Raw genomic sequence first — 25,624 nt, 5'->3', positions numbered from 1 at the left:
TTTATCCTCGGGATAGTGAATATAACCTAAGGTTCCTTTTTAGGCCAGTAAAGATCCTCCTTTTCTGGGAAGCTGTGGGGCCAGACCCCTTAAAGAGGAGATGGGGAATGATGCTAAGCAACTCTGCTCCACGGATGCCTCAGCCTGGGCTCCAGAGTGAAGGCTTCAATGATTAGAGTATTGCTGTGTGTAGACACAGTGGTTAGTAAACTTCCATATTCTATAACTTTTGTTCATAGGAACAAGAAAAAGTTTTGATCACTTGATATCTGACACAAAGGCTCCTAAAAGACAAGAAATGGAATCAGGGATGACAACACCCCCGAAGATGAGAAGAGTGGCAGAGACTGACGATGAGACGGGTGAGAGACAAAGCTGATTGTGACAGGGACGGTGCTGGCCACGAGGAGGAGCACAGTGAGGAGGAGCACAGTGAGGCGCATTGGCTTCCATCCAGGCCTCATGGCCTCAGGGTACAGCACAGAACTGGCTGCTCTTGCTCTGCCCTTGCTCTGCTCTCCCTAGCCCTTAAGTTGGCAGGAAAAGAAGTCGGCCTGTTATTGTGGTAAATGCCAATGGAATGTGATGAAAGGGCAGAGGCAGGAGGATCACATACTTGAGGTCTGCCTGGGCTACACTTGAAGAGGCAGGAGGATCTCCATGAGTTCAAGGATAGCCTGGTCTACATAGACAGTTCCAGGCCAGTGTGTGTGGCACAACACTGCAAGTCACTAGCTATTGTATTACTGCATATCTGACATAACAACTCTGTATGATCGTAATATTGATAATTGAGATGTCTAAAGAACTGTTAAATTTAAGATGTAACATTAAAACATATTGAGTAAAATATACTTTCCCTACTAATATAACTACTTACCTTGATCCATATCCCACTGCAGAAACCCAAAGGATTCCCTCCTCGCAGCAGCACCCACATTTACGAAAAGTCTCAGTCTCTGAATCAAATGTTCTTTTGGATGAAGAAGTACTTACTGACCCAAAGATCCAAGCACTGCTTCTTACTGTTCTGGTAAGGGGAACATCCCCCCATTCATTCATTCATTCATTCATTCATTTTTGAGGCAGGGTTTCACTATGTAGCCCTGGATGTCCTATAACTCACTCTGTAGACCAGACTGGCCCTGAACTCCCAGAGATCCACCTGCCTCTACTTCCCACACGCTAAGATTAAAAATGTATACCACTACTCCTGGCAGGATTTTCCTTTTTGAGGGTTTTTTTCTCCTCAAATTCTTATTCCAGTTTGCTCTTAGCAGGCCCTTAAATATTACAAACATGAAAGGAAGATGTTTTCACTTCATTAAAATAGAATTTTTCAACATAAATTGTTTACCCATTTTTGCATCTTGGCAGGCTACACTGGTAAAATATACTACAGATGAATTTGATCAACGAATTCTTTATGAATATCTAGCAGAGGCCAGCGTTGTGTTTCCCAAAGTGTTCCCTGTTGTGTAAGTATCTCCTGTCATTTTTTAATCACCCCGTATCTGTCTTTATGTTAGGTGCTCTGTAAAGGTGTAGGAAATGTACTTCTCAGTGACGTCTACTACCGGTGGAGTGGGAAATGTAGCTGCCATTTTTATCATAGAGGGGGATGGCTAATAGTTTTAGAGGTGGAGACTACGTAGAGCTCTGTAGAAAGGAGTACATGCTTAGCATGCCAGGGTCTAAAACAAAACACATAGCGGTGGGGCTGACAAAATAGCTCAGCAGTTATGAGCATGTATGATTTTGCAGAGGACCTGAGTTTCAGTGGCCTCAGAGGATGCTGAACACACATTCACATACCCAAACAAACAGACACAACACGCATATACAGAACTGAAAAGAAAAAAATAAATCTTTTTTTTAAATTCATACTTTAATAATAGCTAAACTACTTTGGGTTTATCTATTACCAAAACCATCTTTGGTATTTGTTTGGTTGGTTTGTTTTGTTTATTTGCTTGTTTTTCCTTAATAGCATTGATTTACTTTAGTGGGTTAGCTTAATGAATATTAATATACAGTTTTCCCAAGAGCAAACTGACAGATTGCTCTATTTAAACCATCCTACTTAGCTGTCTGGGGGTTGATGTAAATCTTTTCCTTTAAACATTGTGTTTATTCTAGTGCACACGTGCATGAATACGATGGCACACGTGGAGAGGTCAGAGGACAGCTTTAGGGAGTCAGTACTCTTATTCCACCACGTTGGTCCTGGAGATGAAACTAAGTTCATAAATGTTGCAGCTGTCACCTTTCTCCAGTGAGCCATTGTGCTAGCCCTTGGGATGGTTGGTTGGTTTGTTTGTTTTTATCGTAATTTTTGTGTTTATTCATAGCTGAGTGAAAATAGGTTGGTTTTACTTTTAATACTTGAACTTCCAAAGCCTATGGTCTAGTTTGGTTTCTGTTACTCTGATAAAACACTATCCAAAACAGCATGGGGAAGGGATGGGAGAGATAGCTCCGCAGTTAAAAGCATGTCTGCTCTTCTGAGAATTTTGGTTCAATTCCCAGCACCCATGCAGTGGCTCAAAACTGTACATAACTCCAATTCCAAGAGATTTGATGCCCTCTACTAGCCTCTGTGGACACCAGGCACACATGTGTTTCATAGACATGCATGTAGGCAAAACTGTCATATACATAAAATAAATTTAAAAAAAAAAAGAAAAGCGATTTGGGGAAGAAAGGTTTTATTTCACCTATGGGTTACAATCCAATCATTGAGGGACACTGAGGCAGAAACTAAAGCAGAGACCACAGACTAATGCTGCTTACTGGCTTGCTCAGTTACCCTTCCCACCCACTTCCCAGGGCTGCATAAGTCACAGTGGGATGTACCCTCCTACACCAGTTACCAGTGAAGAAAATGTTCCACAGACCCTTTTAATGGAGACAGCTCTTCAGTTGAGAGTCCTTCTTCCTGGATATGTCAGCTGACAGCAATGACAGAAAAGGTGTTGGCAAATTAAAGAAACTTTAAAAGGGCCTTTGTGTGGAATGCAGAATAAAGGGCTCCAAGGTGAAGGGTAGATCTAGGGCATAGGTCTGGCTAAAGCCTTTATTATGCCAGTGTTAAAGATTGAGTTAAATCCCTTTGTATAGTACCAAGCTGTTGGGAGAGCTTTAGTTGGTAGTGAGTTGCTATACACTCTGGCTATTATGTTGAGAATGAGTTGGAAGAAACAGTGCAGATGCAGGAGGGTTGTAGTAAGGAGACTATTCTAGGAGGCCAATATCTGCAATATAGGGAGAGACAGGATTGAAATCACATATAGGAAGTAAGAATTTTAGAACTTGGTATTGAACTGAGTGTTGACTAGGGTCGGTCTCTAAGGTGGACTGCTAGATGTATGGCTTGCAGGGAAGAGTGGATGCTAGTGGTTTCATTGCTGAGATACACCCTGGGAACCTCATGCCTATGAAAGGGAAGTAGAATGAGTCTGGCATTGGACATCTTAGAACAACTATGTCACTAAAGATACTATAGTTAACACTTTTGTTTAAACATGAGTACATCAGTGCAGTTTACTGAGCATCCAACATTTGTTGTTATCTAATTTCATTTTAAGGTTTCTGATTTTCACATATTTAGGTGTTGCCTTTTTTAAATAGATTTTTATAAATAGATTGCAGCTGATCTGAAAATGATTTCTTTGTAAGATTCCACATGCCACCCATTCGAAACTAATTTTACTTTCCTACCTTGGCACTGGTTAGTATTAAATGTCATTCTAACCCTCTGTGTACATAGAAACAGACAACCAGGGAGACAGAGAGTACAGAGTACGCTAACTGGCAAACAGACCCAAGCCTGTCCTGAGCAGCATTTTCCTTGTATAGTTTGACATGGTCATGTGATAGCTTCCAGGTATTTGCTGTATTGTATTTCCCTGATGACTTAAAATGACGACATGCACACTCATTCCCTGGATAATTTAGAAAAGCACCAGAAAGGTAAAAGCACCTGTCTCCAGTTTTGCCATGTTGTTCTAAGGAATATATATTATGCTTTCCAGTAAATCTTTTGATTTAATGTTCCTCTATTTACTTTTTTTTTTTTCAGGCACAATTTGTTGGACTCTAAGATCAATACCCTCTTGTCTTTGTGCCAAGATCCAAATTTGCTAAATCCAATCCATGGAATTGTGCAGAGTGTGGTGTACCATGAGGAATCCCCTCCACAGTACCAGACATCTTACCTGCAAAGTAACTAAGTATACCAGGGGAGGATGCTTGCCCAGCCTGTGGCTGTGACCCTGATGGAGACTGTCTAACTGTAGCCTTCTCCAGGGCATAGGCTCCTTTGCCGGTCTCTCCCTTCATGCCGCCCTCTGACTCTCTTGGTTAATGTTCAATATGATAACAGCTTGACCACTTTGTAAAAATGCTGTCTATTTTAAGGACATGTTAGTTATCTTTGACACTGATTTTAAAATGTCTTAAATCTATGCAGATTTTGTCTGTCAGCTATGCAGCTTGATTTTTGTTACTATTTAAAGCCGCCTTGCTTGTTGTAAAAGTAGCATTTGATTTTTTTGCAGGTTTTGGTTTTAATGGCTTGTGGCGGTTTGCAGGACCCTTTTCAAAGGTAAGAAAAAATATTTTTCTCTAACTTTTGATAAGACAGAATCTTTAGCTATAATTCATGAGTCTGTTGGAAAATACGCATTATCCTCAAACCAAAGTAACATTTCAAAATAAACATTGTTTTAGACATTTTTAAACATTGTTTATTTACCTTCAATATGTTGATATATTAATTTTTAGCTAGGCTTGAAATCTCAGAAGGGTGTGGCAGACCTCTCTAAAGTGTATGCCGAAGACCTCTGTGCACTTGACAGTGCCTCCCACACCTGCCTCGTGACTAGGGGAGAGTGCGGTACTCGTTAAGAGCTCCCGGGGACACCGTTTAAATCTTACTGTTTATTATTGGGTTTGTTCTTGGCTGTTCATTTTCTTTGACTGGCACTTGTTGGTATACTACATGAAATTGTATTTAATTTTTTTGTAGATGGTCTCTTAAAATAATTGAAGTTCCTTGAAGGCAGGGCTTCTGCCCCACCTCCTTCACCCCACCCCCCCCTCCCCACCATGTTCTAGATCCAGGGCTGGTAAATCAAGATGAGTTTTTTATACATTGCCCCAGTTTTAAGAGTTGGATTTAGTTTATTGTGTGCTATCTGTTGATATGCACAGGTTGTCATTTAAAAAATGGGCCTAAAGTCACAGAAGTGTGTCATGCGGGAGTTTTAACAGGTGGAGGGTAGGATGATGGTGCTCTGCCAGTCTTCTCTGCTTTGGGACGTTGGCTGATATCATTGCTGAAGACTGCATTGTCTAAGTAGTCAATTCCTCTGTCTCTGCATGGCTTTCAGAAATTTCAGGCTCATCTGGAAGCTTTTAGGGGAAACCAAATACAATTCCAAGCTGTATGTTCCACAGCTCTCTGTAAATGCTATTCCAGACCCCCTTTTAATGATCTAGAATACAAAGGAAGAAGGAAAAACAACCCACCAAGCCCCAGATAGCAAGTTAACCTTTTTTAACTTCAGAGGGAACTTTTTTTTGAATGGAGCTAAAATAATGTCCTATTTTCCATTACAGCAAACACAAATCCCAGACTATGCTGAGCTCATTGTTAAATTTCTTGATGCCTTGATTGACACGTACTTGCCTGGAATTGATGAAGAAACCAGTGAGGAGTCCCTCCTGACACCCACATCTCCTTACCCTCCTGCACTGCAGAGCCAGCTTAGTATCACTGCCAACCTTAACCTCTCTAATTCCATGACCTCACTTGCAACTTCCCAGCATTCCCCAGGTCAGTAACTGTGATCTTTCTGTGACTGTGAGCAATGGCGCTACAACAGCAGCATTAGGAACCCCTGGGTCAGACCATGGCAGACCTGGTCCTTTTCCTCATGAGGTTCACTTCACATTTCTGTTCTGTGTGGCTGAATGTTGTTACTCTTCAGAGCTGTGTGCTTTCCAGCAAGTTGTATGCAGAGAGGGAAATGCATGATGATGTTTAGTATTCACATAGACTTGGACCAGAAGCACAAACTAAGCCATATTACCTAGATGTGAACAGAACTATAGTTCTTTTATCATTACCCTAACTTATGTCTCTGGTGCTGTATACTATAAAACACACACATACAAAGTCTAGTAGTCATCCACTTTATTGCTGGTAACAACAGATCAGCCATTCATCCGCAACTGACCAGCCTGAAGATCTGGGATTTGGTAAACAACCAGACAAAAAGTTCTTATAAGAAAATAACTTTTTGCCGGGCAGTCGTGGCTCAGGCCTGTAATCCCAGCACTCTGGGAAGCAGAGGCAGGCGGATTTCTGGGTTTGAGGCCAGCCTGGTTTACAGAGTGAGCTCCAGGACAGCCAGGGCTATACAGAGAAACCCTGTCTAGAAAAAAACAAATCTAACCCCCCCAAATAATAATAATAACAACAACAACAACAACATCTTGGAGCTGCGGAGATAACTAGGTTGGTAGAATGTTTCCCTTGAAAGCCCAAGGACCTGAGTTTAGTTCCCAGAACCCACATTTTGAAAAGGTATTTGTGGTAGCACATGCTCATAATCCCAGCACCCAGGAGGTTGAGGCAGAAGAATACCTGTGGGTGAATAGCCCCCTAGCATAGCCCACTAGCTAGACTAGAAAACTCTATGTAGAACAGACTGGCCCAGACTCACAGAGATCCACCTACTTTGCCTCCCAGTGCCAGGATGAAAGGCATGTGTAATCATAGACAATTATCCCGGCCTGAGGGACCTAGTTATTCGGGGAGCCGAGGAGGACCCAGCCTGTAAGAGCGAAACAGGCGGGAAAACAGGGCGAGACCAAGCAGCAGGAGTTGTGTCAAGGTCTGTTTATTAACGGGAAGAAAGTCTAGTTTTAAGCTCACCATAAGGAGAGATAAGGAGGGGCAGGAGAATGATTTAGGGCACAGAAGAAAGGGAGGACATCTGGTGCGGATGCTAGCGGCAGGCTGGCGGCAGCTTGAGGCATCTTTTAGCTTTTCTGGAATGCTGGTTCTTCTCTAACAACCTCAGGTGTTTATCTAAGATAAGGACCAGTTGGTTCCCACAATCATCCTTGTAAAAGAGACTTCTAACAAGGGGTCAGCAAAAGGAGATTCTCAAAGTGGGGGGTGTTGAAGGTCTGGTTTCCCACAGTTTGGTCTCCCACAGACAATGAAATTTAGAACTCTATACACTGAGCAGTCATAAGTCAAAGCCCCCGAGGTACTGAGAGAAAAAAGATAGCAGGAATGACACCTGCCCAACTCCAAGCTCAGTCGTTGTCTGTGTGAAGTAATGGCTTCACAAGCTCTGCTTGAGCCTAGAGGAACCAAGCACAGCAGTGCTGTGTGAACGGAGAAGACAATGTGCACTGGCAAAAAGTTGGTGTCATGTGCTCAGGTGAAAAGATTTTCTTCTAGGTTAGTTAAAATGTTTAAAAAGGATTTCTTAAGTTACCTAAGTTCCGTTACCCGAATAGGCTATAAGGACATTGTAGAAGTGGTGTATATAGTTCATGTAAATGCTAGGTGTTAGCATGCACTTTCTTTATACAAATCAAACCATAACTATTCTGGGCTGCTCAAGATCTACAAATAGAATCTCCATAAATACTTGTCTCAGTGTTACATGAACATTTCCATTCGTATGGTAGTCTGGACGATTCTAAAGAAACAAGCAGGTATAATACCCAATTCATATTATAATTTTACAATTATAAATTATAAAATAATTATACTCAGTTCTTAAGCTTTATTCCTAAATTCCTAATTTATCAGTCAGGTGACCGTTTTGTCTCCCAGTCGTCTGCCCACCTCTCCCCACCTAACCAGTGTGTTTGTCCCATCACTTGTTCTGTAGGACAAGTGTGACCCACACCAGCATCAGCATCATCTGATGTTAGAGGTGTAGTTCTGGAGTCTCCCATGCCTGCTAGGTGAAACCCCCAAGCATGGAGCCCCGTCAGCCTCTGCAGGAGCATGGGTGATGCTTGTGCACACTGGGCTGTGAGGTGGTGCCATAGACTGTCTGTGCTCTGGCCTGTGACTTGTGTTCAATCACTCAGACTCCCTTGCTTTAGCCCAGGCCATGAGTAACTCCCAACTAATGACCAAAGGAGCTTTTGTGAAAGTCATGTTGTAGGAAGGATATTGAGCGGGACTTGGTATGTAGCCCTGGCTGGCCTGGAACTCATTGTGTAGACCAGGCTTAAAGTCACAAAGACGCACCTGCCCCTGCCTCCTGAGTGCCTCGCCATATGATGGGTCTTCATAACTGTTTTATTCCAAGTACTCTACTTATTCCTCTTTAGATCTTAGAGAGTGTATACATTACAAACGTCTAGATAGAGGTTGGGACTAGAGCACAGTGGTGTGAAGTCCTAGGTTTAACCCTCAGTAAAAAAAAAAAAAAAAGGTATGGTGACTCACATCTGGAATCCCAGGCAAGAGAATCATTTTAAGTCCAGCACGGACTCAAATCTATTTTAATTTCAAACAAACAAAAACAAAACAAAACAAAAACCTATGTAGAACTGTATGTATGTATTACTTCCTGAAAAGTAGTTAAGTAAAGCCATTTCCAAAGTATTAAAATCTGGTTTCTCCGCTATTGCAGAGTCCTCGCTTTTATACGGTGTGGGAAGCACTGGTAGCGCCCCTCTTCCCCAGGGCTAGCTCTCTGGCTGCCTCCACCTCATGGCAGTCCTCTTGATTCAGCCCCTAAAGTTTTAGGATTACAAGGTGTGTGCCACCATACCCAGCTGAATGCATATTTTGTGAGTGTGTATTAGGCACTTTCACAAATTTAAAGAATTTTCTTAGCCAGACAGTAGTTGTGCATGCCTTTAATTCCAGTACTTGAGAGCCAGAGGAAGATGGATCTGTCTGAGTTCCAGGACAGCCTGGTCCACAGAGAAGTTCTAGGACATCCAGGGCTACACAGAGAAACCCTGACTCAGGAGGGAGGAAAAGGATTCTTTTACATTTTTTTAATGTGTATGAATAATGTACCTGTCCATATACATCTGTGCATGCATTAATCCTGAGGAGGCCAGAAGAGGGCATCAGATCCTCTGTAGTTGAAGTCACAGACAGTTGGGAACTGCCATTTGGGTGCTAGAAATTGAACCCAGGTTCTCTGAGAGAGCAACCAGTGCCCTTAACCTCTGAGCCATCTCTTCAGGCCCAACTTTCACACATTTAAAGATGAGAAATGCCTTCAATACAGGGACTTGATAGTTTGTGCCTGTGGGTGTTAGTATTTTTAAGTGAAAGTTATTTCTTACTTATTAGTGGTATTTAACATATTCTAAGACAGTTCTTTTTTTCTCTTAAACATACCATTTATACTGTATTGCTTTGTAGAAAATAACCGTAATTGGAGCCAGAGAAAGGGCTCACTGGATAGACATGTTTGTATGCAGTTCTATTCCCAAGTGTGAACCGACCTCAAGAGTTGTCCTTTAGCCACACTTAAACTCATGCATGACTATACTCTCTCTCTCTCTCTCTCTCTCTCTCTCTCTCTCTCACACACACACACACACACACACACAGAGAGAGAGAGAGAGAGAGTCATCTTTAATTACATAGTGAGTTCCAGACCAGCCTAGGCTATATTATGAGATTGTCTAAAAAGAAAAGGAAAAAAATGCATATATTCACACCTGCCTCTGAGGACTGTCAGGGTATTGAGGATGGCACAATGTACTAAAGTGAGTTACTTTACTGCTTTGTGATACTTTTCATAGTGTGCTCAGAAGGGTCAGTAACTTCTGCTTATTTACAGATTATTCTTAGGAAATTACTGGTTAGAATCCCATAAGTAAAGCCAGCTTCCTTCTGAAAACCATGGAAGGCAGTGAGTGTCTCCTGGCTTTCCCTGTGCTTCACTCCTCTGGCCTCACCGCCTTTGTCTTTCCCTCGGCCCCTGAAGCTCCTCTGCATGCTCTACGCCAGCAGTTGGCCCACAGCCTCTCCCTCACCGTGGCCTTGTACATAGCCTGGCTCCCTCTTCACTCAAGCCGGGCCCACAACATGAGATCCCAGCCCCTACAAGTTGAGTATAGCTCTGGCACTTGGAAACAGGGACTTGGAAAGCTGTTGCTTAGCAAGATCTTAGGTTGCTTGGTTAGATTTCTGGGCTTACAAAACTGTATTATCAGTATGGCCTGTTTGGTTCAGTTGCCACTTCTACCTGCCCTTGGTTAACCAAAAACTCAAGGGCTTAGGTAGAGAAGCAGGCTGAGGACTTTGAGGAAGAGTTTTTTCTTCTCTTTTTCTTTTCTTTTCTTTTCTTTTCTTTTCTTTTTTTTTTTTTTTAGCTTAGGAAATAATTGTTTCTCCCACCCCCCCCAAAGTACAGCTGACCCCATCATAAAGCCAAACTCAGCCTAAAGCCCACCCCATCCTAAAATGTTCTGTCACTCATGCTGTAAAGACAGGTGTCCTTAACTGACGGCAAGACTAAACAGACATGTGGCACATTGTTGCCTGATTCAGAAAGGGCCTTGTTCACTTCATGCAGTCTTTGTATTGTTGCAGACGAGGAGGCAGTGGTGCAGCAGGGAGAGTCCCTCCTGTCTTGGAACCCCTGCAGTGCCGAGTCCGTGTATCCAGTCACACACGTGCCGCTAAATAGATTCTTGCCATCTCTCCACAGACGCATTTCCTAAAGCATAAACATCCTCTGGAACTGCCATGCTGGGCTTCACTTTAGGATGTTTTGTGTTCTTTATATTTACTTTAGTAATTTTACAGATTCCAGCATTAAATTGAAGTCCTAGACATTTGTCCTAAAACTCCATTTGCTTATTATTTAATCTCTTTTATTCTAAGTATTAGAAACATCTTATTTTATTTTTAATCAAAATTATTTTATCTATGCAATTCAGAAAAGTCCTATGACACTATATTTATTTGCCTTTCAACTTCCTAATTAGGAAATAAGATATAGCAAACAGATTCTTATTAAGGAAATAACCTCAGTTGAGGAAACTCAGGACTTAAAGTCACAGGTCACATGCACATATCCGAGACAAGATACAATGATGTCAGAGGTACTGACAACCAGTGTTTCTTCAGAGGGAAGCTGGCAAGGAAGCATTTCTCTTTCTAATGCACGTGGTGTCATTCCACACTGCCAAGCAAGAGCTGCACCTTCAAGACCATGAACTAGAGGGCTCTAGCTATCACAGTTTAAAGTAGAAACATTTGTTGCAAACCCAACAGTTATTGAAAGTGATTAGCTAGATTTTATAAGAAAAAAAACACAAATGATAACTGGTCCCTTTCTGGGTGTTTTTACCTCAGCTGAAGAGATGAGATGTTTGTGCAGGTTGTGGTTATAGGCAAAAGCTAGTGTCTATGAGGAGGGCATAGAAGGCGGTTCTGGTAGGAGGCAGATGGGAGAAGATGGGAGTGGAACTGCATTGAATGAAAGATGCATCCTCCAGAGAACAGCCATCCCAGGTGCAGTTCTCTCCTCAGCCTACAAATTGCTGCATGGATCTGTTCCATTTCCTGTAACACAATAAATATCTTGTGACTTGAAATAATACTTTGTTGCCCCCAAATGGAAATGTTTCCATTCCCAAATGTAAGGGTTCTTTTTAAATTCAAGTAGTACATAAAGTTAGGCCTGGGATAATGCTGTGGGCTATGACGTGAACAGATGTTCCCCTGCCTACCCACCCCACCCCCAGTGGTTTCATCCTTTTCCTGTTTGTCTTTCCCTGTTCCTCCTCCTCCTGTGTCTTTGAACAATTTGTACCAGCTACCACAGTGCTTCCTACCAGTGGTTATGCTAGAGATGAGTACAGCATCTATTTGGGAAGCAAATTATTTTGAAGGGCAGAAAGCAAAAAAGGACACAGATAATAAGTTTACAATGAAATAAACTGTTTAGAAGCAAATCCACTCAAAATGAAGATCCAGGGCCAGGCATGTCGGCACACACCTTTAACTTTGGCGCTCTGAAGGCAGAGGCAGACAGATCTCTGTGAGTTCCGAGCCAGCCTGGTATACATACCAAATTTCCTTCCTTCCTTCCTTCCTTCCTTCCTTCCTTCCTTCCTTCCTTCCTTCCTTCCTTCCTTCCTTCCTTCCGTTTTGGTTTTTTGGATTTGTTTTTTTGTTTTTTGTTTTTGTTTTTTTGGTTTTGTTTTTGTTTTGTTTTTTTTTTTTGTTGTTGTTGTTGTTGAGACAGGGTTTCTGGCTGTCCTGAAACTCACTCTGTAGACCAGGCTGGCCTCGAACTCAGAAATCTGCCTGCCTCTGCCTCCCAGAGTGCTGGGGTTACGGGCGTGCGCCACCACCGCCCAGCTACATACCAAGTTTCAGGACATCTAGGGCTACACACCCTGTCTCAATGATCAAAATCCGTATCAGGGATCAAGAAGGGTCATGCTCACTGCCTAAACTGCCTTCCTCTCCTCCTTCAGACACTACTTTTCTATCTTTATTTGTAACCTTTATCAATGTGCTGAGATCTTTTTAAAATTTGCCCTTTTGTTCCGAATATCTTTCTGAAAATAACTTTTACATTATTTGTAAAATACATTATAGGACCCATGAGTAAGGTTGAGAAATGTGTAGTGACTCTCCATGATTGAAAAGAAGCCAAGGTCCTGAGCATAGCCCGTATGGTAGATTACTTTTTCAGGAAATGCTCTCATTCCTCCAGAACAGGCCAATTAAATGAGAAGTATATGCCTTTTTCTGAAATGACAGATATGCAGAAAGATGGGTGCATGGCTAGAGCCTGCCCCCTGCTGGACACTTGTGGTATGGCTGGGAGAAGATGCTCTCCTAGGCTTCCAGTAGCGGCCGTTCATTCTACCTCCTTCCAGCTCCTCCCTCCAGCTGTTTTTGCAGCTTCTCTTTTCTCTTCTTATGCTGTTTCTACAATGATAGACAATTCAGCTTAGCAAAGTGTGAAGCAAAGTATGTAGCAAGGCCTTTATAAATGTCCTGGCAGCTCACTTTAAATATGGAGTGTGCTAGAACTGTTCAGCAGTTTGAATCTCACCCACAAGCCATGAGGTTGGGGCCTAGAGCGAGTGTCAGGAGAGGAGGAGTAAGCAGCTGTCCTTTCTCTCCAGGAATCGACAAGGAGAATGTTGAGCTCTCCCCCACCACTGGCCACTGCAACAGTGGACGGACGCGCCATGGATCCGCAAGCCAAGTGCAGAAGCAAAGAAGTGCTGGCAGTTTCAAACGTAATAGCATTAAGAAGATCGTGTGAAGCGTTCTTTGTTTCACTCTTCAAACCCACCTAACATGGCTTCTCACCAGTGACCCCTCACCTCGCACTGCTGCACTTCGTGTCTTATGACCCCAGCTGGTCGCCGCACTCAGATAGCAACTCTGGGAGCATTGCCGAAGTCTAATGCTGCTTTTCTTTGATGTTTTTCCTTCTACTTTGGCATGTCTGGTTGAGCACTTGTTCTGAGGACTGCAGAGAAAGCAGGCACTCAGGAAGCCCGGCTGAGAGTGTGGACTGTGGGTGTGGATGACCCTCCAGTGCCGCAGCCGCCGCCAGCCATGGGCCGTACACGGAGGACGGCCTATGTTCCTGTCTTACAGAGCGAAGGGGTCGTCGTCGTCGTCTTTACACACAAGTTTGGGGGAGAAATCATATTTTAACCCCAGTGTATTTAGTCTTCTAGCTGTGGACTTTTTTTTTTTTTTTTACCCTATGAAGTTGAAGGAACCACAGAGGCCAAGCCTCAATGAAGCCACTGGCCAGAGCCTGGAGGAGGGGGCAAACTAGTATTTTGTAATGGATTCATAAGAAATACTAACATTTGAGTTTTAGCAATAAGTACAGGAAAATAAGCATAACACACACATTTTAACACTGCTGAATTAAAGCTTGTCGGTTCTGAGGCCTTATGCATACTTGGTCATCCAAACTGGGTAATTTTTTTCCTGTTGATTAATCTTTTAATTTTTACATATGAAGGTATTCTGTTCTTTTTTTTTTCTTTAAGCCAAGACTATACTGAGTATAGAAACTGCACTTGGTTCCGCACGTGCTCTCTCCTCTCTCCTACGCGACTCTAAGCAGGGTTATCAGCAGACAGAGTGTTGAGACTTGTTTCCACAAGATAATTTTCAAAGCTGTGTCCATTAGCTCTGTAGCGAAATGGAATGGTACGTGACTTAGAGTAGGTGATATTTTTATTTTGTTAAATAATTTTCCAAGAAACAGAATATGCTGTATATTATCATAAATTTCTTTGATAAGATGTATTTTTAAGACTTTTAATCTTATTCCTCTCCTCCAAATAAAATCAGGAATCTCTAGCAAAACATTTGATTCTATCTGATAGGATTACATATAGTCACTGTGAAGTCTGGTCGGCCTGTGTGGTGTGGATACAGGACCTCTAGGATTGCTGCTGTGCAGAATGGCTGGATCAGTGTGACTCGGGCCCTGCCCTGGGTGCACACCAGCTGCTTCATGGTACCTGCAGTATGCAAGACAGTTTGACTGTAGTGAGCACAGTTAGTACATGGATGCTCTCATTTGAGATTGAACTATATTTATTTTTAAAAGGTATTATCCCTCTACTTCCAGGTCCCCTTCATATGTTAAGACATAATGGCTTTGGGAGGAACCAAGGGAAACCCAGTAGGGTGTGGACGGGTCCTGTAGTGCTGACTCACTAGTGGATTTCAGTAAATTAAGCTCCACAGCTAAGTCAATAAATAATGGTACATTTAAGTATTCTGACTTTAATAATATAACACATTTCACACTTATCCATACAGTAACAATGTAATATGTTAATGTAAATAAAATTGCTTTTGATATTCAGAAATAACAATATAATTTTTTTTAATTTGTTTTCAGCCCTGGTAAAAGTAAGAACCATTTGCCAAAATAAAAGAAAAAACCCTTAGTATTAGTAGTAATTTTAACATAGAATCATTGGAGAATATTAAAGACAGATGCAGCAAACTGAGCTCTTGTGTCTAACCATCATAAAGGCTGCATTAGGTAACATGTCAGAGCAGACAGCCAAGGCTGGGAGGCTGAGAGCCCAGCTGGGTTTAGACGCAGCAGGAGGCAGGAGGCACTGTGCAGAGCTGCCAGGGGCTGGCTTCCCCGCAGCGCTGCTGGGGGACAGCGCACAGCTCTGGCTCCTGCAGCACGGCCTGGGCAGCCCCGGTAGCCCCGGGCCTCTGTAACTCTGCTTGCCCAGCTTTTCTTTTTTTTTTTTTTTTTTCCTTTTGGAGACCGATGCATCTAATGGTGGGCATTACTGGCCCTTCGCTTCCCCCATCAAAACAGAACAACTTGTAAATGTAGCGCTCTTCCTGTAATGGCTTTCCCATAGTTCTTAAAGCCCCCACCCCCACCCCCCAACCCCTGAGCTCCCGTGGAAAGATCAAATGGAGCCACCTCTGACCAGTGCATCCAGGAAACTTGTGAAGAGCTCCAGTTTTATCTAATACACAGAACTTCCAGCTTTTGAGCAAAATCTAACTTGGCAAGCAACTGAACCTATGGAGCTTAAAGTGTCACCAGCCACCGCTCCCCGAAAGGAGACTGTGATTACTGGGGCTGCTGAAGGTCTGTGTGTTTGGCTGGTGCTCCTCCCCTGGGCCCCGCACCCTCCATTGTGGGGACACAGCACCCTGCTGGCCAGTTCCTCTGCCTGCCCAGTGCTCAGCCTGGAGCCTGCACAGTGCAGGCTGCCACTGCCCAGTGTGTGTGTCCGGGGGTGGTGAGCCAGCGACCCTTCCTCAGGGGTCAGGGCTGCAAGTTTCCTGTGGGAGATCTGGCTTTTGCTTGCCAGGTTTGGGGAGGTCTGTCTTTGTTTTCTTTTCTTTTCTTTCTTTTTTTCCTACATTTACCCCCCAAGCATATTGAAGCATGTCTTATTCAATGTTATGCAACGGACTTCTACAAATATTCACTTAGTGTCAGCCACACAATTTTTTTTTTAATGCGGTATATTCACCTGTAAATAGTTTGTGTAAAATTTGACAGAAAAGTCTATTTACTACATTGTAAATACATGTGATGATATATTGTATTATTTTGCTTTTTTGTAAAGCAGTTAGTTGCTGTACATGGATAACAAAAATCTGATTATTCTTGTGTTCGTATTGTTAACTTCTTCCTGCGACTGCGTTACATCATTTAAAGAAAATGCTATGTATTGTGAACTGACCTTGTATATGATTAACCTACTCCCTCCCCAACCAGCAGCTCCCTGCCCTCAGCCTTGCTGATAATGTAACCAGCAGGAGAACTTCTGCCTGACACACAGACTCCCATTGCTGTGGAGAAAAGTGTGGACGTCTGTTTCAGAGCGTTGGCCTCACCTGCTCCTGTCCTGTGTATGCCCTCCCACCCCCAGCCCCCCCTTTTTTAAAGTAAAATGTAAATTCAATCTGCTCTAAACTGTGAGGAGTTATTTACTATCTCACATGCATCTGACTGTTTCTCTTCCTCCCTGATCTTCAGGCCACGCCCACCCTGAGGTGTGCTGTGGATTGCCTCCTCTGCTTATCAGAAGGGAAAGATCTTCCTCTAAAAGTGAAGTCATTGAAGTAGAACACAGAGGCAGCTGTCACTCGGGCATAGGCAGACTTACTTTCCAAGGAGTAGCCTGTCATTGCTGCCAGGGTCCACTGATCCCTAAGTGGTAGTGTATTGCTCAACCAGAGCTACTCCCCTGCGGCTGAGGAGGAGGAAGCCTTCTGGTCCCGGAAGTAGCTGTCTTCAGGAGAGTACTTCTCTGGGAGCAAATGACTCAAAGTGTGCAGGTCTTTTTATGGGCAGGTGGTATCCTACCTTGGGAGTTCTGGAATATTCTGGTCCCAAACCAAGCAAAAGCAGACCCATAAGAGGTACAGGGTCCTGAGAGAGTATGTATATTTAAAGCATCTGGCAGTTTTGCTGGACACCCGGGTTTGAAGACCCCTGAAATTGAGAACTATAAACTCAGTGCTGCAAATAGCTACCTGTCCCTAGGGCCTAAAGCACCTTAGTCAAAATTAGCCATATCTTTCTCTGCAACTCTTCAGATCATGCCTCACCATTCCTAGACAGCAGATACCTTGACTTGACCAAGATTTCCCAGCACAGGTGCTGTCCTCTGGGTGTCCTCAGAACAACTTGGCCATAGTGAACAGTCTAGCCACGGGATGCTGGAAACCAAATGGTAACCTTGAAACTGGAGGAGCAGCCCACTGTCCTGTCTAGAAAGCAGTCTGTTCCCATAGCCCCCAGGCACACCTGCGGCTGCTTCCTCGGTCAAATAGGCCACACTGCCATCTCTCCAGGGTCCTTTCTGTCCAGAAGTTCAGAATGGCCAATCTTAAGTCTTGGAGGGTGGGGCGAGAGTCAACAGCTGTAATTTCCACTGCTGGAATTCCAAAGCAACACCCTGAACTTGGCATTGCAAGAGGTTTGGCTTCTGCCCTCTGAACGTGTAGCTTGGTGGGGAAAACATCCACATAACTGAATGGCGTGTGTCCTAAGATCTGGACAGGGTTTTTTGAGGGGTGCAACAGCAGGCAGAATTTGAACTGAGACTTTGGGGCTTGGAAATAATCAGCAATTTCCCGGTGGATGTGTTCCGGGACAAATGATAAGGTTTCTGGGTCTTTAATGTCTGAGAGAAACTGAGGCTGTGAAGGAACTGCTCCAGTAGAAGGCAGCCCCAGGGGCTGGCTTCCTGGGGTTCCATTGTCCTCTAGTGACTCAGCTAAGGACAGAGCTCAACTCCACCCCACCCCACCCCACCCATTTTAAAATACTTAAAAGACATACCTTAGCTCAAGGCCACACAAAGAGGCCATCTTCCCAGCTCGGTGATGCTTCAGCCTGGCCCAGAGTTGAGGTAGACTTAGCCACTGGCCAGAGAATTTTTCGTAGCAGCTTGTTGGTTCGTGGAGCAAAGACAGAAGGGAATATCGCTTGATCTCTGCCCCTACCCAAACTCCACCCTGGTCATTCACACTAGGGTTCTGCAGGAGACAAAAGGTCTAGCCAAGAGAGCTGGAGAGAAGGCTCAGCAGGTAAGAACGTGGGCTATTCTTGCAGAGGTCCCAGATTCAATTCCCAGTGTCCACCCACGTGGAGGCCCACAACCATCTGTAACTCCAGTTCCAGGAGATCTGATCTGATGCCCTCCTTGCCTTTCCTGGGCACTGCACTTAACATATGTGCAGACAAAACCCATGCAGATAAATATTTTTTTAAAAAAATCTTTTCGTAAGAATTGTCACCAAAACACAAAAACCTTTGCACTTGTAGCTTGTAGCTGCCTGTCATTCATGGCTCCAGGAACCCAATTTTCCATCATAGACTGGAGCCTTAGCATCTCATGAAAGTGCTCTGATCCACACTGCCGCCACCGCCATCCCGGTCATGCTGAGAGCAGGTCTGTTCCTGTTCTCCTGGCTTCCCTGGTTAGACTAGGGACTCAGACAAGGGGAAGCTGTGGTGGCAAATGCTCAGTAACACTTAAGAAATAACACTAGGTTTTATGTTGCTGGGGAACTAACTACACGGGCAGAAAAACAGCAAAGAAGCCCTTATTGACAATACTGGCCCCAGCGCAAAATCCCAAACAAAACAGAGATAACCTGTGTAAAAGATCCATTACAAAACTCTAGCCTTAGGGCTAGGGTGGCATGCTCAGAGACACCAGCCTGTCGTCAGTACTGACAGAAAATGAAAATCGAGGAAAGCTGAACTCTAGTGCAGACATCTCACAGTCCTCTCCCAATGACCTCCTCAGCTTGCACAACCATACTCGTACAAAAAGAAAGAGTTCATTTCTCCCACAAACAGCAGAGAAGGCAGGAGGGACCAGCAGAGCAGCCTTCCTTTAAATACTTCAAAAGTGTTTTAAACTGGGGGCTGCAGAGAGAGAGAGAGAGAGAGAGAGAGAGAGAGAGAAAGAGAGAGCTCCTTGGTGACCTGGGTTCAATTCCCAGCACCCACATGGCAGCTAACAACTGTCTAACTTGAGGAGCCAACACCTTCATACAGACAGATGCAGAGGCAAAGCACATTACTTTTTTTTTTTTTTAATTTAAAACTTGCCAGGCAGTGGTGGAACACACCTTCAATCCCAGCACTTGGGAGGCAGAGGCAGGGGATTTCTGAGTTTGAGGCCAGCCTGGTCTACAGAGTGAGTTCCAGGACAGCCAGGGCTACATAGAGAAACTATGTCCCCGAGAAAACAAAAACAAAACAAAAAACAAAAAAGACATAATGAGAAATAATTTTGTAGAATGAAATGAATGTGCACTAAGGAATTAAAAAAGGCTGGAAGCTGGGAGTGTCTGGGAGTGTGGTCAGTGGCAGAGCACTCACAAGACATGTGCAAGGGCCTGGGTTCAATCCCTAACACTGAAAAAAGCCCTCACAAAACCTACTGCTGTAATTGGATTAGAGCCCGTCCAGTTTATACTCCAGATCATACAGTTCATTTTCTACCTTGCTATGTACACCGCTAGCCAGCAGGGGACTCTGCTCAACCAGTTTTGTCGAGGCGCAAGATCCACCAGCACAAAGGCTGGCGCCTGCACTGTCCCCTCCACCCTGAAAAACTTGGACTGCTCTGGGTGTGCAATACAGTGTCCACACCCACACGCATCTGTTGAGCACGCAAACTGTAACTATCAGCATTAGAAGTATATTTTTAAAAAGAAATAACAACAACAACAAAAAAACAAAAACAAAAAAAACCCGGTTTCTCTGTGTTGCCCTGACTGTCCTAAAACTTACTACTATACAGACCAGGCTGGCCTCAAACTCACAGAAATCCACCTGCCTCTGCTTCCACCAGAGTACTGGGATTAAAGGTATGGACCACTACATCCAGGTCTAACTGGTTTGTGTGCGGGGAGGTAATGCAGTGGGTCACAGTGCTTGCTCTCTTCAAACATGAGGACCTGAGTTTGAATCCCCAACCCACACTTACAAAACTGCGCATGGTTGCGCATGCCTGTAACTCCAGCATTAGGGATCCCAGATGGATCCCTGAAGCTGCCCGGCCAGCCAGCCGAGCAGAATACGCACATTTCCAGGTCAACGAGAGTCCCTGTCTCAGGACAATAAGAGGAACCGTGACAGAAAAAGACATCTGTGCCTTCTATGGAAGTCCTCTCTGGCCTGGGCATGCACATGCATGCACAAGCAAGTACACAGATGCTTGCACACTTAAGCTCATGCACTACAAGGGAGGAGGGAGATGGAGGAGGTACAGTTTCCATTTTGATGAAGTGTGAATGATTAGGTGTGATCCAATCCATTGGTACCCGACTGTGCAGAATACTACGGAGGCTCAAGACCACCCACCCACACAGTTACTTCTGCTCACAGTTTCCCATACATCCACGTGCTTCACTAAGTCACACAAGACAGAAGGAACTGTCCTCTGTCCATAGTGAAGTGCACCAGAAACACTGGCACAAACATCAGCAGTAGCTCCATAGAGAACCTTGTATCTTCTCAGTGACAGACATTTGATCATACCTGTGCTGACTGCCTCCCAGCCTAGGATGCCCTCAGGCCACCCCCAAAACAAAATCCCACGAAAAAAATTCAAAGGCTCACCAAGGCTCTTTATCAGCCTCAGTAAATAGCTCAGAAAAGTCAATTTCAAGAAAAGACACAGGTAGGAAAAAAAAGGGGGGGGGGGCAAAGGATAGGAAAGAAGAATCCAGAAGTGTCACATGCTGCTAAGTACTGTATGATGACATCCACGGGCCTGTTCATAAACAGGAAGTGTGTGCTGCCTGGCTTTATGTCCACTTGACACAAGCTAGAGTTAATTGAAAGGAGAGAACCTCTACTAAGAAAATGCCTCCAGAAGATCCCGCTGTAGGGCATCTTCTTACTTAGTGGTTGGTGGGGGGAGGGAGGTGCCATCCCTGGGCTGGTGGTCCTGAGCCGGCCATGAGGAGCAAATCAGTAAGCAGCACTCCTCCATGGCCTCTGCATCAGCTCCTGTCCTCAGGTTCCTACCAGCTTGAGTTTCTGTCCTGACTTCCTTCAGTGATGGATGACCTTGTGGAAATGTGAGCCGAATGAACCCTTTCCTCCCCAGCTTGCTTTTGGTCCGGGTGTTTTGTCACAGTAGTAGTGACCCTGACTGAGACAACGTGCAAGCTGAAACAGAGGGGTCCACTCTTATTTTCTTGAGATGAGGTCTTGCTTACTGAGCTGTCCAAACTGGCCTACAGTTCCTGAGCTGGGACTACAAATGTGAAACGTGTAAGTAAGTAAGGAGACTGTGACATTGATTAATGTTAGAACACCCAAAGCCGGAATGGTGGGTATTCTACATTCATCAGTACAGGGGTTCTCAGCCTTCCTGATGCTGCGCCCCTTTAATACATTTCCTCATGTTGTGCTGACGGCCAACCCTAAAGTTATTTTCATTGCTACTTCATAGCTGCCATTTTGCTACTGTTGTGAATCATAATGTAAATATCTGTGTTTCCTTATGGTCTTGGGTGACCCTGTGAAAGGTCATCCATCCATCCTATCCCGAGGGGGCTGCAGCCCACAGGTTGAGAACTGCTAACCTAACAGTGTCTGGAAGCTGACCATTTCCAGTATGCGGCTTTTGGAAATGGGTGTGGCTGGGGGTAGAGCACTTTCTTGTAGGCTGCAGCTCTGGATTTAATCCCTGGGGCTGCAAAAGGAAATGGTGACAGTGACATTTAAGTTGAAGAGGAATACTTCTAAAAGAGTCAGGAGTGTTTAAGTTGTACGAGGGTCGATCCCCCGTTATTTCAGCCATGAGGATCAGGAGAGGGTACAGTCAACAGCAATCATGACAGGTAAGTTGTGTTGCCTGTAAGTGTTTGCCTATGTCTTTACAGAGCGTTACTTCTTTAAAAATTAAAGTCAGTGCCATGTGTATGAAAGTGAAACACATTGGGGCTGGAGAGATGGCTCAGCGGTTAGAGCACTGACTGCTCTTCCAGAGGTCCTGAGTTCAATTCCCAACAACCACATGGTGGCTCACAACCATCTGTAGTGGGATCTGATGCCCTCTTCTGGTGTGTCTGAAGACAGCTACAATGTACTCAAATACATAAATTTAAAAAAAGAAAATGAAGCACATTGCTTTATATGTTAACTTCCAATTTTTAATAAATTTTTTAAGTAATTAAGCTGTTCTTAATCATGCCGTAGGACATAGTCCTGACAATGGTGTTGACTCTGATGATAGTCCTGAGGCTTCTTTTGCCTTTTGTTTTTATTGAGCATGGTAGTGCAAACTTGGGAGTCCCTGAGCTAGGGAGGCAGACGCAGGGGGTTCCTGGAGCTCACTGGCCAGGACTCTAGTCCACCTTGCAAGTCCCAGGAGACACCCCAGGACACTTGCTCTGCCAGGGGACCTGAGCTCAGTTCCTTGCACCCACATTGGCAGCATAGCCTGTAACTCTGGGTCTAGGTGATCTGGCACCCTCTTCTGACCTCCTCAGGCACCCGTAGGCATGTTGCATAGTCTTGCCCAGGCATACACATGTACACAGAAATAAAGCTAAATCTAACCAGAAACTAAGATGGATGGCTCCTTAGGAATGAATGACACGTACATGCACCACACAGACGTATGTGCACATGCTCACATGGGCACACACACTCATGTGCACACACATATAGACACACACACACACACATACACACATAGTGGGTTTTGGCTAATTTAGATTCCGGGGGAGGGGGAGAGGGGAGGGAAAAGGGGAGGGGGAGGGGGAGAGAAGGGGAGGGGAGGGGGAGGGGCAGTTAAGAGCACTGACTGCTTTTCCGAAGGTTCTGAGTTCAAATCCCAGCAACTACATGGTGGCTCACAACCATCCGTAATGGGATCTGACACCCTCTTCTGGAGTGTCTGAAGACAGCTACAGTGTACTCATCAAATATAAAAAAATAAATGGAAAAACTAAGTAATAAAAAGAATCCTGGAAGGAGCATCAGCCGGCAGTATCCTGCTTCTGATGCTGGAGAGGCTCTGGGTATACGGTCCTCCTCACCCACGCTCCTGCAGAAGGACGAATGAAGTCTCAAGACACTGGACTCCCCAGGTGTAGCCCAGGCCAGGAGGGCCCCTTCACCCCAGGGTGCACTGCATGACAGGAAGTGGGTGAGTGCTCTACACTCTGCCACTGAGGCTGAGGCGCATTCTGAGGCAGATGAATAATTTATGGTGCTTTCACCTCTCCAAAGTGATAATTATTCACAGCATCAGCAAGATGATCAGGAAGAACCTGCGAGTTCTGCCCCATTTCTGGGCAGCCTGGATGGTGAGGCCCGAGGATGGACTAACTACAGAAAAAGAAAGACAGCCCTTTGGGGCTGGAGATGAAGCTCAGTTGGTGGAGGAAGCGCACGAGGCCCGGGGTTGCACCAGCCATATTGAATAAACTATGTGGGATGGCTCAGGCCTGTAACCCTGGCACTTGGGAGGCGGAGGCAGGAGGATCTGAAGGTTCAAGGCCATCATTGGCTACACAGCAAGTCAGCGTCTAACCTGGGCTGCATGAGATCCCACCTCAGCACAGTTCATTCCCAGTAGACTAGCTCTGAGTCTATCCTTACACGTGGATACGCCAGCCTTTGGGCAGGGCCTACTACACACAAGCTCTCACTGAATACCTACGAGCGCTCTGCGAAGTAGAGACTACAGCCCCTGCCTTCAGACGGGGAGACTGACCCCGGGCATCATGCAGCTGAGAAAGCACCAGACCTTTGCCCAGCTCAGCTGTTGATATGACGTAGGATCGACAACTCGCACCGCATGCTGTTGGGTTACCACACACTACTCAAAGCCTTTGGCTTAAGCAACACGAATGTGCTCTCTCCCAGTTCTGGAAGGGCAAATGCATGCGTCAGCAAGATGGTGCTCCTGCAAAGGGTCTTTGGAAATTCTCTCCCCGACCCCTTCAGCTTTTGGTGGTCACTGGCTTCCTGGGCTGTGGCTAAAGGGCTCTCGTTGGTTCTACCCATGGTCACAAAGCCCTCTCATGTCACTGAGCTGGCCTCTGATCCTTCTTAAGGATTCGTGAGGTTGCAGTAGGACCCTTCCTCTGGAGCACAAGGAGCAGCCAACAAGGAGGAAGCTTCCTATAGGCGGCGCCACCTCTACAGACTCTGGAAGCGAGCAGACTGGCCACAGAAAAGGCAGGGGCAAGAGCGAGTCACCCCAGGCCTGGAGGCAGGAGGGCGCTATGGTATTTCTAGTTGTTGAGGAGAGGCAGGAGGCCTGTCCTGATGGCACGGCTTGTAATCTCTGCTCTGGAGAAATGGCAGAAAGACTGGGACCAGAGTCCCAGAAGTCTGGTAAGGGATGGCTTTGGAATTTGCTACCATGTTGGGCAGTTGAGGGGAGCAAGGTCTCTCTCTTGCTTTCCAGGTTGTGTTGCTAGGGTGCGCTCTGAGAGACATTTTTGTAGCTCCTACCAGGAGGCAGACCCCAGCAGCTACCTGCTTCCATTTTTCATTCATTCATTCATTCATTCATTCATACATTCATTCATGTGTTATGACCTCACAGAGAGGCATCCAGCTACCAGAAAAAAATAAACAAACAAACCCACTTTTCAGCACAGTGCCTCTCACCTCTCTAGTGGCTGACCCCGGATGTGCACTCGGAACCTTAAATCCACAAGGCTTTCTTCTCAGGGAGATCTGACCTCTGGAAGAGGTGAGCATCAGATGGGGGACAGCCTGGCTCACCCCTGGAGTCAGGACCACAGGGGAGACTAAGCAGCTGCCTCTCAGAACTTCCATGTTAAGACTCATCCTAGGCCGGGTGGTGGCGCAAGCCTGTAATCCCAGCACTCTGGGAGGCAGAGGCAGGCGGATTTCTGAGTTCGAGGCCAGCCTGGTGAGTTCCAGGACAGTCAGGACTACACAGAGAAACCCTGTCTCGGGGGGAAAAAAAAACCCAAATCCAAACAAACAAACAAACAAATAAACAACAACAACAAAAAAGACTCATCCTGAAGATCAGAACAGACATCGAGGCTCAGAGAGGGGAGGCCGTGTGGTCCTTGTGCAGAACTGGGACCAAGTCCCCTGCACTCTCAATCCATGCCACTAAATAGCTCTGGGCTCACCAGAGATCAAAAACATGAGGCGATTGAGACATATCATAACCCACCGTGCACACCCTAGGCAGTTTCAGAAATACCCAGGGATTTGGAAGAAAGGTTCAGAACTTAAGAGAGGCAGAACATGAGGAAGAAACCCGCGCAAATCTGGGGGGTGGGCTCAGGCAAGGTCTGTGCTTGAGCTGGGCTCCTGTGTGGCCTGCTGTGCTGAACAAGGTTGACGTGAAGAAGGAGGCTTGGGCTCTGCGGGGCTGGATGAAGCTCAGCTGAACTTCACTAGGAGGAGGCGAGATACAGGTTGGGTCTTCCACAGCCAGGATGGAGTCCCGAGTTCTGAGGGGTTGCCAGCAAACTAGGAGAGGACAGGAGCTCCGGGTTCCCAAGCACCGGGGTTTCTGGGTCCTGTTGATACTAAGCCTAATGGAAGACTCTTCCTCCCACCACCACTTCTAGTCCCCA

General features: G+C 45.2%; 1 protein-coding gene across 2 annotated transcripts in view; it reads left to right on the top strand.

Annotated features, from left to right (window-relative positions):
• Positions 1 to 16,478, top strand: part of Nf1 (neurofibromin 1) — a 256,323-nt gene extending 239,845 nt beyond the window's left edge. For both annotated transcript variants that reach the window (XM_052196154.1, XM_052196153.1), the window contains 7 exons: positions 240 to 362; positions 903 to 1,033; positions 1,378 to 1,478; positions 4,082 to 4,224; positions 4,560 to 4,606; positions 5,623 to 5,839; positions 13,162 to 16,478. In XM_052196154.1, the coding sequence (XP_052052114.1) occupies positions 240 to 362; positions 903 to 1,033; positions 1,378 to 1,478; positions 4,082 to 4,224; positions 4,560 to 4,606; positions 5,623 to 5,839; positions 13,162 to 13,304 (905 nt within the window). In that variant the 3' untranslated portion in view covers positions 13,305 to 16,478. The remainder of the gene's footprint in view (positions 1 to 239; positions 363 to 902; positions 1,034 to 1,377; positions 1,479 to 4,081; positions 4,225 to 4,559; positions 4,607 to 5,622; positions 5,840 to 13,161) is intronic.
• Positions 16,479 to 25,624: the final 9,146 nt, after the last annotated feature.

This window comes from Apodemus sylvaticus, chromosome 10, assembly GCF_947179515.1.
Source record: "Apodemus sylvaticus chromosome 10, mApoSyl1.1, whole genome shotgun sequence".
NCBI classification, from domain to species: domain Eukaryota; kingdom Metazoa; phylum Chordata; class Mammalia; order Rodentia; family Muridae; genus Apodemus; species Apodemus sylvaticus.
Note: the sequence above shows the minus strand (reverse complement) of the source record. Positions and strands in the feature narration are given on the sequence as shown.